Source organism: Lepus europaeus, chromosome 12 (assembly GCF_033115175.1).
Source record: "Lepus europaeus isolate LE1 chromosome 12, mLepTim1.pri, whole genome shotgun sequence".
Taxonomy (NCBI): domain Eukaryota; kingdom Metazoa; phylum Chordata; class Mammalia; order Lagomorpha; family Leporidae; genus Lepus; species Lepus europaeus.
The window spans coordinates 55,520,241-55,533,523 of NC_084838.1; the positions used below are offsets into that span (position 1 = coordinate 55,520,241).

Below are 13,283 nucleotides of genomic sequence, written 5' to 3' on the forward strand. Positions count from 1 at the left end.
TGGCTCAGGCGAAAGTCAGGAGTCAAGAGCCTCATCTGGGTCTCCCAGGTGGGTGGAGGGGCCAAGCACTTGGGCCATATTCTGCTGCTGCTTTTCTCAGGCACATTAGCAGGGAGCTGGATCCAAAGTGGAGGAGCAGCTAGGACTCAAACCAATGCCCAGATCGGGTGTTACAGGCAGTGGCTTTACACGCTATGCCACAACATAAGCCCAAAAAATAAATCTTTTAAAAAAATAAATAAATAAGCTGGGATACAGGAAGTACTGCAGACAGAAACTACAAGTTCAGCTAGGCTGCTTCTGGAAGCCACAAGGAGATGACAATTGAACCAGTACTTGAAGAACATGAGAACATGGAAAACATGGGGAAGAACAGTCCAGGTACAAGGCAAGCTAAGACTGTGGCTCAGAGGTTGGATAGTGCACAGTTTTTTCTAGAAATACAAGGAGGCCAGCATCAGAGTGAGCAAGAAAGGGATGAGGGACAAGGTCAAGGTAGTCAGAGTGAGCCTCTACAGATAGAATTTTACAGTGTCTTAGCTTTTCCTTTGACATAGGGAACCATGGCAGGATCTTACACAGAGAAGTGAGTGGTATGATCATTAAGGACAATGGAGTGAGACTAGCCTGGGAGATGAAGAGACAAGGCAGAAGTGAGGAGATTCAGACCAGCAGAATTGTTCCAGTGAGACTTGACACTGGGCTACGGGTAGGAGACAGCAAAGGAAGTGTTTGAGGAGGGAGACATGGTCAGATTTTTGAAACAGCTTGAAAACAAACATGCCACGTCTGCTGGTGGATGGCATGTGGAGTGTGAGAGAAACCAGGGCTCCCGGGATGACCCCATAATGCCAGCTTTCTGAAAATTATGGTCTGTCTGCTGACTAGTCTATGGTTCCAAAAGACTAAAAAGGCAAGGAATAAAAGGGAAGAAAATTCAGGTACACTTTTGTTTTTTAGCTACCTGTCAAGCCATACACTTAAAAAATTAAAAAAAAAAAAAAAAGGAAAAGCAGAATTGAAAACACAAAAATAGATTTTAAAAGATTTTTTCAAGTTTTCTCTTTCTTTTTCTCTTTTCTTTTCTCTTCTCCTCACAAACCACAGTCAGTTCACTGAGGTGTGTGTGGCTGCTTCCTTTGCATCTGTCTATCTCTTTTGTCTGTCTTTTCTGTGTTGCTGATGCTCAAGGTGCTCTGTGGCAGTCGGGAGCTGATCCCATCACCAGCCAAAAGGGTTCTCTTTGCAACCCTATTACAGGCTTGATGGGACAGATGTGAAGGAATTTCCAAGGGGCTATTTTAATTAACAGCAGAACAGGAGTGAGATTCATTTCCTTTTAATGAACAGACCCTCGAAAGTCATTTTGCAGTGCAGCGTGGGTCTTCTGTTTTATGTCAGAATGATGTGGTCAAGGATTTCAATCGCAGATGGTTTTTCAAAATTCATTCTTATTCACATTAAGCCTTTATGCTTTGATCTTTCCTTCCACACCTCACTACCACCCCCTCAACACACACTCCTCTAAGGACACTCAGCTTATACTCTTGCAAATTTCAGTCCAAGCCAAACTGTATTAAAATTGTGTACTAGGTTTTGACGTAGGTGCCTCACGATTTGAACAGAGTTTGCTATTTCTAAGATTTCTAAGAATACAAATATCTGTGGCTATATAAAAATACAACACCTTAGGGGTTTATACCACAACAGAGTATATTTTTTAAGGCTGTCTTAAAATATATTAAAAATCACTCCTTTGCTCACCTTGAAAAGTACTCAAAGCTATCTTGATTATTTATCCCTAAGCACAGAGTTACATAACTGTTTCTTAGATCTCTACCACCCCCTACGACAACATGGAATCTGCCTAAAATGTCTAAGCAATCCCTTTTACCGCCATGGTCTGTATATGCAGCTGCTAGACATCAATTCTAATATAAATATCAATCTTGGTTTTAGTAGCATATGTCCTTTACTTCCATAAAAATAACAATCCTTTCTTGTAAGTAAGCACTTACTTATAAGATACTTCAAAGAGTTCATGGCAAAGTGAAATCAGAAATTGTTTGTTTTGGTGCAAAAAATGTTTTGAAACATGTGCATAGTTTTTCTATAATATGCATTTTCTATGAATTTTTGAAAACCCCTCACATATCAGAAGGCATCAAAATACTTGATGTGCATTAATTCATTGAACCTTTCTCTAACTGTATGAGCTGAGTGTTCTTATCCCTATGATAAAATGCTGAACTTGAAACACATAGGAGTAAAGAGCCTTGAGCATCAAAAGTTCTTTTTAGTCAATCCAAATCCATTGTACAGCCGCAGAAGCTCCTTGGCCTCCTTTCTGTCCTTACATGTGATGGGAGAAGGCAGATCATTTTCTTCGCATTTTAAGATTGTAAAGTATCAATGTATAAAACATCACCTTGACCTTTTCAGCTGCAGAAAGATGTAAAGTGATCACCTCCTAATTGGTTTTGAGCTGAGTTTTGGAGGGTGCCCAGAAACCTGAGCATCAGTCCAACAAGGTCCTGGATACCTAAACTACTGGATTTTGATGTGGCTGATTGATTATCAAGTCCTGCTTCTGTGGATTGAAGGAAGAGAAAATGGCAATGATCCTCTTAAAGCAAATCAGGGTCATGTCACTCTTGCCCCCGAGTTTTTTTGTTTTGGTTTGTTTTCCTTTTTCTCTTATTTACAGAGTTCTTCCAATACCAGGCACTGTGAAAAACCCTTCACACAGATTTTCTCACATAAGCCTAACATTTAATTCATGCACTAATACCAAGGAATCCCTATTTAACAGGTGAGAAAACTGAACAAGAACTTACCAAATATCATCCAGCAGAACCATTGAAACAGCTGAGTCTTGAACTCAAACCTATCTGCCTCTAAATCACATCCACCTAACCACAGTACTGTTGCCCCAACACACAAACTGCTCTGTTTTCTCCCCCAGCTGATGGCTTGGGGAGGAATAGGACCTAAAGGTGCCATGTCTTCCTACGCCAAGGAACAAAAGGACACTTTGAGAATCACAGATTCTTTGCTGGCTTTTGTACCAGAAACCTGCTCACTCTTGACATGTGAGACTCAATTGTAACAGCAGTTCTCAAAAGGTTCCCTGCTGTGATCACAGGGGTGCCCAATGGACCGGAATGAGCACACTTTGCTTTTGTCAGACTGCCCCCACAAGCAGCTACCAGTCTGGAAATTAATCTTTAAAGGAAAATTCTTTTATCAGCACTTAGAATTCCAAATGGTTGCCAGGTCATGATGGTTGGGACAAAGAATGGTAGGGGAAAAGGCTGAAGCAAAGAAGCTCTCAAAGGGTTCATGAAGAAGACAGCTCTCCAGCTTGCCTTGGACTACTTGGACTAGACCCAAAGAAAAATAATAGCAAAGCTAAACCCTTCTACTTTTCAGTGGCACAGAAAAATCTGAAGAGCTGCTATCATAGGAAAAGTAGTAACACACATATAGAAGACCCTTACTGGCATGTAAAATATTTGAGAACCTACAAAATCAAAATTCTAGAATCATTTGCTACCCTTTATCCCAGCCTTCCATAGGAAGATTTGTGAAAAATATTCCCAGAGTAATAGTAGCCAACATTATTCTGAAAGACACTTCCTAACAGAGGACGTGGCTGTGCCCTGACATGCTTTTGGGTCCTTTTTATTATTGTTTCTCTGTAGCATACATCTAAATTCTTAGAAGGTTCTTCTAAGAATTTAACCACAAACAATATGTGATTAGCTAGCTTCTATCAAGTATTTTCTCTGCCATGATTCATGACTTTAGGACATTATTTGGATTGGGTTACTTTAGGTTTTATTTCCACAGGCTTGTTTATTCTCTCTTCAGAATGCTTTGCTGCCTTATTAATTTTATGTAATTTAAAAGTAGCAAATACCTTATTTCATAGAGCTGCAGAGTTTTCTAAGTACAAAGAATGACACTGAGGCCACAGTAAAATGGTTTCATTGGTAGAAGCATCATCTCTAATAGTTTCAAAATCTCCTTTTCCTCTTCTGGGCTAAAAAAACACACATGATTTCAGGATTTCTGGGCATTGTCCTCCACAAGAAGTAAAGCCCTATTTAGACTTAAGCCTGCAGAGTACAGAGCAGCTCACTCATTATTTGTTCCTCTAGTCCACACATAATACAGACTTTCCAGCCAGATGAGCTACTTGAATCCACACCTCCAGGCAATCACAAGCCCTGCAGACGACCTCCTTGCTTGTATTCCTTCTATTTCTATTTCTATTTCTCTTCTTTTATTCCTTCCTCACTCTCTTTTACCCCTTTTTTCTAGTCCTTGGGTTTAATTTCCTTTCCTTCTTTCTTCCCACACTTTCCCTTAGAGATTAAACAGAAACGACCAAATTCAAAATACCTTCCAGGATGTGAAGTTAATGCTAACCAACATTCCTCAAGAGTGAATACCATGCCCACCACCTCATCCTGCTTTCTCATTGCTTATGCTGCTCAAGCCACATCTCAACCTCCACTTCTTTGTGTAATGTTTCCCTTGCTGCCTTCTTTGAGAGTACGACCTACGGTGCACACTCATTGCCAACACTGAGAGACTAATGTCCTAGAAGTTGCCTTTATGGTACTGAGGTGTCAAGGTTTACAGCTAATGGAACTGTGAGCCAAAAGGGCCCTATCCTGTGACACCCTCACCATTGGATCAACTGATCTGATTCCAAATTATAGCCTCTGTCACTCCCAACCAGTCACACAAGTCATTACTAGGACTATACACCATGATTCCTATCTATGATAATGGAAGGGTAGTGAGTATCTACCTGCCATGTCCCATCCTGGGAGAAGAAACTCTCCAAGAGGAACATTTCAGTTTGGTTTGCTTCTAACTAGAAAAGTAGAATGAGATCCCTATTATGCTGATAGGGATCACAGCCAACAAAAAAAAAAATGCCCAGAGGAAATATTCTAGGGGTTGTGTTTTAGAAACTCATCATATCTGAATACAGGGATCAGTCGTCTTAAAGTGAAAATCTTTTTACTTTCAATGTTCTCAAGAAAGAAAACCAAGGATTAAAAAGAGAAATGTTCTACTAATCTGTACACTTCTGCATGCTATTTTCTGTGCTTGTTGCATGTATTTACCAATTAATTATGTCAGTAACAGAAGAAATGAAACATTACATTTGGGATATAGCTGTTTAAAGTGATCACTTTGAGAATGGTATTTTTCTAGCACCTTTCCCAAAGTATCTCATCACCAACATTACCTGCTGTGCTCAGTTGATCATTCTTTGCTCTACATCCCCAAATGGAATCAGTTGCCTCCTTGATGCTTTAATTGCAATTGACTCAGCTGATGTGGATAGCTGTGATGCCTGTGCCTGACTTGTTTAGAAACTACAATATTGATTATGACAAATGTCTGAAACCCAGTCAAATCAAAGGACCCACTGGATTTGGCTTTCCTTCCAAGTCCATTGTCAAAAGCCAGTCTGGGATGAACATTTAATTCCAGAGAAATCATTGTGCTCCAGAGCAGTTCTGTTTAGACATCTGTTTTAGATCTCAGCAGTAGGGGCGTTTTAGCGATGTTTGTGCTTTCATTTCTTTTATGAGTAACTGGAAGAGAAGGGAAAGGGTTTAAATCACAAATCTCATCAAGTAGCTTGAGTCTTTCAAAGAGAGAATTGAGCTGAAGAATCCACAAAGGTAAGCAAATGCCCTTCATGCAGGTCATAGGACATTCCAGTTGAGAGAATGGAGTAGCCACTGCCGTAGCAAAGCCTCACTGAGGAAGCCACCTGCCTACTTTGCCAGTGCCTCACCACTAGCCACAAGACTCTATCTTTCTCCTTATCTGTATGCTTCCTGCCACTTTCTCTTGCTTCAGGGAGGTTCAGAGAAAAGGCTTCCATTCTTCACAAGATCGCCAAGAAGAAATGCCAAGTGGATGAGAACGAGAGGCAGAATGGAGCTGCCAATCACGTGGGTGAGTTCAGGGAGACTGCCATCCCGTGCCATTCCTGGGGGACTTGGTGGGGAGTGGAGAGACAGGACCCAGTGTTGGCACCTCTGACTTGGGGCAGACACAGAACCCTTCAGCTCTCCTTCTTCCTGGGTAGTAGGAAGAGCCCCTTCCCCATGTGGATACAAGACATGAGTAGACACCGTATGTCACCATTCTCTCCAGGGAAAATCTAAAGAGAATGAAATGGTTCTATGAGGAACTTGAAGTCAAACAAGCCCCTAAGCAGCTACCTCCAGTCAAAAGCAGAAAACAGCTTCATTTTAGGCATTCCACAAGAAAAGGACACACATATATCATTCAATGTTAAACCAAAAGTGTGAGTCCTCCTTTTGTAATTCATGTTTGGTAACAAGATTTTATACCTATAGCATCCCTTACAGCATACCCACAAAGTTAACATTTAGTCACTCCTAAACTGAGTGACAGAATTCCTTCGAAATAATGCAGGCTTTCCTTTCGTAAGAATTCAGCAGGATCAGCCCAGGTCTCTTTTGGCTGACTTTTTCAGAACTCCTATGTGACCAGATTGTGACATTCAGGCATCTTATTTTAACTTGGAACATGATGTTCCTCCTCTCCTGTCTGTAACTATAATACAGTTCTCTAATTCTAAATTCAAACTAAATTTAACCTAATCTGGATCTATGCTATAAACGAGGCTATTGCCCAAGTAACTAAAATTATCTGCAGACAAAATTCAACAGTATTGCACTTAAAATGCATGACACTTGTAGAAGAGTGTCTGCCTATCCTGTTATCCCAACTCCAAGCTCAGGGGAAATTTTTGGCCAAGAAACAGTCAAGATTCAAATGGGATTTGAAAGAAAATCTGGAAGGAAATCAGCTAAAATGGTCACAATAGTTACTTCTTGAAGTTGGGATTATAAATTATAATTTTTTCTCTGCTTCTGTGAACTTGTACAATTTTTTAAATGAGCATATTTTGCTTTTTTATAAAAATGTAAAGCCATATCATAAAAGTCTTTGAAAAGGTGAAGTTTTGCTTGAGGTATTTGGGTTCAATTGCACAAGCCATTTTTTTTCTGCTCCACCTGATTTCTCTTTTGTAGAATGAGGAAGCTTGGAGTAAAAAGTTAAATGCCTGGGTTTGGACCCAGTCCTCCCCCAAGATTGGCTGAACTTAGATTTAATCTTCTGTGAAGAGATAGGACCTATAACTCCAAAGATCCTACTTCTGTTGATTTGTCCTCCAGATGACTTTGTAACTAAAAAATATTGTGTGTCTGAAATGCTTTTCAAAGTAAGTCTAAGACTTATTTTTATATTTTGTTTGGTGAAGATTACAACAGCATTTCCCAAGCTAAGATATACACAAATCAGTATGATGAGGTGGCTTCCTCTCATTTGTTCATGCATGTTCTTAGACATTTTAGATGCTTGGGTACCTATACATGCATTGTTAGAGTTCAATCTGGCCACTGCTGGCTGATCCAAAGGTACCACTTCATCCAACAAACTCACCCAAAGTTTTAATGTTCCCCATGGTAGCAAGTATTGTTTAGTTTAAATAACTGAATCAAGATAAAATGAATTAAGATAAACAGAAATAGCTATACTCAGCAGAACATCACCGTCATCTCTCTATCACTACTAAAAATGGAAAGACAAAGTAAATTTGAATTTCTATGATTTTCCAAGTTTATAGTTATAACTCTATTTCACAACTAAATATATAAATAAATGTAAACACTTCCCTGTGGTTTTTAAACTCAACAATTTTTATGTTACTCTAAAAGTATTTTCTTAACCACCAGTCACAGAAATGTTTATAGCCTTTTTAAAGTTGCTAAAAACAAACATATTCTGATACTCTATGAATAGCCTGCCACTGCTCTTCATAACTTATACTCTCACCTTCTAATACTCCCAGCAACCCCGAAACTACACTACACAACTGTTCATTCCTGAAATCCATGGCCTGACCCAGCACAGAGAATGTGGTTCCCATAAGAACATTTGTACTTCCCTCACACTGAAGTCCCAGCAGACTTCTGTGGTGCCTGAACATGGGTCACCTGAAGGTGTTCCTCCTAGCCTTGAACAACAAATCTAGTGAAATCCAGGTGCTGTAATGAGGATACGGATAGTTTGCATTGCTTGCTTGCTCTGTTCCAGGCACTGTGGTAAGTGCTTTGTATTCATTCTCTTCTTTAATCTTTACAGAAGTATCTTTTGATCATGTTGTCATTCTTGCTGTTAGGAGGATGAGGAGTAATAGTAGTTGTATTGTTCTCATCACAATACTGAAACTGAATCTCAGAGAATTCAAGTCACTTGGTAAGGGTCACAGAGTATAAGCTGGAGAGCCAGAGTATGAAGTCAGGGCTGTCTAATTCCCAGTGCCACCGAGTCCTAGTGCTGAGTCATGATCCTTGCATCATTTTCAACTTTCAAATAAAACCTGACTCTGCATTTTCAGACTCATGTTTTTCCTCTAACCAGATATTCTCTTATTCAAGAGTGACCAGACCTTGGTTTCTATTTTATGTCCAGCAAACCATTGCCTTCCTCACAATAAGGATGCCCAGGAGTGGAAGGTGATTAAGTTGCATTCTTGAGGCGTTTCAATAAGGGCCATTTTCCCAAACCTGCCCTCCCTGAGGCTACCTAGACACAGAGAGTTTCCACTCTCAGAGGCTAAGAAAATTAAGAGCGGAAAGCAATGGACACGAAGTCAATCAGTTGAACTTCCTCACTTCACAGGTACGGTTCTGGAAATCCCTAGGAAAAGCGAGATTATCCAAGATGACAGCCCAAGTGGCAGAGTAAAGCCTGGGACTCCAATGCTCTAGTCAATATCCTTTCCAGAGCACAGTACAAAAGAGAAGACTCTACTATAAGAAAATATTGGAGGATGGTGGCCCTGGGATTAAACAACAGTGTATTGATTGAGCATGGTTTAGGATTTTTAGACATCTGTGTTTATGTTCAGGAAGTTGGTAATTTTGCCTAGACTAGAGAAAGACATACTATGGGAGCTGAGGGCACTCAGGTGAAGACATCATGCCAGAGTGGAAGCCTGAGCATTGTCAATGAGAGGAGAAGGCCAGTATGCTAGACGGCATAGGTAAGAAAGGTCAAAACCTTTCTTCATCTGACTCAGCACCAGTCCTGGCCCTTGTTACCCCTTGGACACCACCACCGTCTCCTTTGCCCAACACACAGAATGTTCTTTTCATATGACTCTTTGTCAACACTGATTCCATTTGCTTTCTCTCTCTCTGTGTATGTGTGTGTGTTTTAATTATATTGTAGAAAAAATAGAACTCCCAAACAGCACCAGCACAGAAGTGGAAATGACACCAACCAGTGACATTTCAGAACCTGTACAAAATGGAAATCTCTCTCACAGCATTGAAGCCACAGAAGCCCAGGTATGGCTTTTTCTCTGTCACTCTTCTGGGTTGCTGTTCTTATTGATGTCATAGCACAGCAGCAAAGACCCTATCATCTTCTTGGAAGCCCCAGCTCCCAGCAAAATAAATATCAAGTAGGATCATATTCCTTCTCTGTGAATTTCTCATTATCATCTCAAGGACCCACATGAAGTTGGAGGACTCATGCATCAGAATCTCCTGGAGATCAAAAGGCAGATCCCCAGGATCTGCCCTGAATTTGATGAAACAGGATCTCTGGGATGCAGCACCCAAGAGTCAGCATTTTTAATTAGCATCCAGGTGATTCTTAATCTATGATAAAGCTTGATAGCTGCCGTATTCTAATCGGTTCTCAGCATCTTTAAGGTCAGGGTTAAATGACAGAACTCAGATATCACACCTTGGCCAGCCCCCTTTGGCCTTCCTTGTCCCTGTGGTTGAAATTAACTCTCTCAGGCCTAGCCCACTGTTCAGTGGCCTACCCAAGTGAACTATTCTACAACAGTTCTCTAATACCTACTATGTGTCGGAGATTTTATATTAGGTACTTTATACATGTCACCACTTTTAAAACCCACAGCTGAGGGTGTAGGCATTAATATTTCCATTTAACAGCTGAAGAAGCCAAAGCTCAATAAATTGAACCACTCAGTTGAGATTACCTAGTTGGGAGGTAGCAGAGCTGAGATTTGAACTCAGTACTATCTACATACACTGCCTGTACAATTTCCAGCATGCAACACAACCTAAAAACAAAGTTGTTTAAAAAGTAGGTAGAACTGTGGTAGTGTTTTTAGATTTCTGGACCTCATTTTGGTCCAGCAAATCAGATGTTTAAGGTGTGAAGCCCAAAAATTGCATTTTGTCAATTTTCTGAAACTTTATTGTGCTCATATATTTCATGTGAAAGGAGAGTCATGTTAAAAATTCAGATTCTGATTTGTTGGGCCTGGAAGGGGATCCAGAGTATGAAGTTTTATCGTGCTGCACAGGGGTGTTGATGCTGCTGTTCTAAGGCACCACATTTTTTTAGAGCTATTCGCCTTTTTTTCCCCCAAAGAAACCTTTTATTTAAGGAATACAAATTTCGTAAGTACAACTTTAGGAATATAGTGATTCTTCCAACCATACCCACCCTCCCATCCACATGCCCACTCCTAGTCTTCCTCCCTCTCCCATTCCCAGTCCCATTCTCCATTAAGATTCCTTTTCAATTAACTTTACATACAGAAGAACAACTCTATACTAAGTAAAGATTTCAACAATTTACACACACACAAAAAAAAAACTTTTCGAGAACAAATTTTACAGTTAACTCTCATGATACAACTCATGGAGGATAGAGGTCCTGCATGGGAAGTTAGTGCACAGTGACTCTTGTTGTTAATTTAACAATTAACACTCTTACATATGACGTCAGTGACCATCCAAGACTCTTGACATGAGCTGCCTAGGCTATAGAAGCTTTTGAATCCACAATCTCCGTCAGTATTTAAACAAGGCCATAAGCAAAGTACAAGTTCTTTCCACCCTTCAGAGAAAAGTACATCCTTCTTTTCTGGCCACATCTTTCAACTGGGGTCTCACTCATAGAGATCTTTCATGTAGAACATTTTTTGCCACAGTGTGTTGGCTTTCCATGCCTGAAATACTCTCATGGGCTTTTCAGCCAGACCAGAATGCCATAGGGGCTGATTCTGAGGTCAGAGTGCTACTTACAGGGACATCTAGGCATCTACTGTGTGGACTGCTTGCCATGTTAGAACAGTCTCTCCTTTTTAATTCTGTCTATTAATATCACCAGACACTTGATCCTATTTTATATGATCACTTCAACACTTAATCCTATTTATATGTTCATTTTAACAATTAATATGATCACTTTAACATTTAATATGGCAATTTTACCACTCAGTTTGGTGGGATTTGGGGTCCCATGGCAAGTTTTTAAACTGTACACATAGAAGTAAGTCTGTAGGAATGTATGCAGAATTATATACCTTTATAGTTACAAATTTCCTACTCCTGCTCTTATTCCCACTGTTATTTTTTTTTATTTTTGACAGACAGAGTGGACAGTGAGAGAGAGAGACAGAGAGAAAGGTCTTCCTTTACCGTTGGTTCACCCTCCAATGGCCGCTGTGGCCGGCATGCTGCAGCCGGCGCACCGCGCTGATCCGAAGGCAGGAGCCAGGTGCTTCTCCTGGTCTCCCATGGGGTGCAGGGCCCAAGCACTTGGGCCATCCTCCACTGCACTCCCAGGCCACAGCAGAGAGCTGGACTGGAAGAGGGACAACCAGGACAGAATCCGGCACCCCGACTGGGACTAGAACCTGGTGTGCCGGCGCTGCAAGGTGGAGGATTAGCCTATTAAGCCGCGGCACCAGCCCCCACTCTTATTTTTTACTGAGAGCTATTTTCAATTGACTATACACATATGATTAACTCCTCGTTAACTAAAGAGTTCAATAAATAGTATGAAGGGAAAAAAAACTGTTCCTGGACAGTCAAGACAAGAACTGTTCAAGTCATTGCTTCTTGAAGTGTCAATTTCACTTCTACAGATTTCCCTTTAGGTGCTCTATTAGTTATCACAAATCAGGGAGAACATACGGTATTTGTTCCTTTGGGTGGCTTATTTCACTATGATGTTTAGAAGATTCATCCATTTTGTGGCAAATAGCAGGATTTCATTTTTTTTACTGCTGTGTAGTATTCCATAGTGTACATATCTCATAATTTCTTTATCCAGTCTTTGTTGACAGGCATTTAGGTTGATTCCATGTCTTAGCTATTGTGAATTAAGTTGCAATCAACATATGAGTACAGATAACTCTTTTATTTATGGAATTCATTCCCCTTTGGTAAATTCGTGGGAGTGGCTGGGTCATATGGTAGATCTATATACAGATTCCTGAGGTATCGCCATACTGTCTTCCATAGTGGCTTTATAAGTATACATTCCCACCAACAGTGGATTAGGATATCTTTTTCCTCACATCCTTGCCAGCATTTATTGTTTGTTGATTTCTGCATGAAAGCCATTCTAACTGGGGTGAAGTGAAACCTCACTGTGGTTTTGATTTGCATTTCCCTTGATGGCTAGTGATCCTGAGCATTTTTTCATGTGTTTGTTGGCTATTTGGATTTCCTCTTTTGAAAAATGTCTGTTTAAAGTCTGTGGCCCATTGTTTGTTTTGTTGCTGTGGAGTTTCTTGATCTCTTTATGTATTCTGGTTATTAATTCTTTGTCAGTTGCATAGTTTAAAAATAATTTCTCCCATTCTGTCAGTTACCTCATCACTTTCCTGAGTATTTCTTTTGTAGTATAGAAGCTTCTCAATTTGATGTAATCCCATTTGCAAATTTTGGCTTTGATTGCCTGTGCCTCTGGGGTCTTTTCCAAGAACTCTTTTCCTGTGCCAATGTCTTGCAAGGCTTCCCCAATGTTCTCTAATAATCTGATGGTGTTAGGTCGTAAATTTAGGTCTTCAATCCATTTTGAGTGGATTTTTGCGTAAGGTGCAAGGTAGGGGTTTTGCTTCGTACTTCTGCATGTGGAAATCCAGTTTTCCCAGCACCATTTGTTGAAGAGACTATCCTTACTCTAGGGATTGGTTTTACCTCCTTAGTCAAATATAAGTTGGTTGTAGATCCTTGGATTGACTTCTGGCATTTCTATTATTTCCATTAGTTTATCTATCTATTTTTGTACCAGTACTAGGTTGTTTTGATTATAACTGCCTTGTAGTATGTATTAAAATCTGGTATTGTGATGCCTTCGGCTTTGTTTCTTTGTATAAGATTGCTTTAACAAGGTCACCTGTGTTTCCATATGAATTTCAGCATCTTTTT

General features: G+C 40.2%; 1 protein-coding gene across 2 annotated transcripts in view; it reads left to right on the forward strand.

Moving 5' to 3' along the window:
* Nucleotides 1-13,283, forward strand: part of SLC24A2 (solute carrier family 24 member 2) — a 257,950-nt gene that overhangs the window by 193,017 nt on the left and 51,650 nt on the right. For both annotated transcript variants that reach the window (XM_062207033.1, XM_062207034.1), the window contains 2 exons: nt 5,893-5,991; nt 9,307-9,425. In XM_062207033.1, the coding sequence (XP_062063017.1) occupies nt 5,893-5,991; nt 9,307-9,425 (218 nt within the window). The remainder of the gene's footprint in view (nt 1-5,892; nt 5,992-9,306; nt 9,426-13,283) is intronic.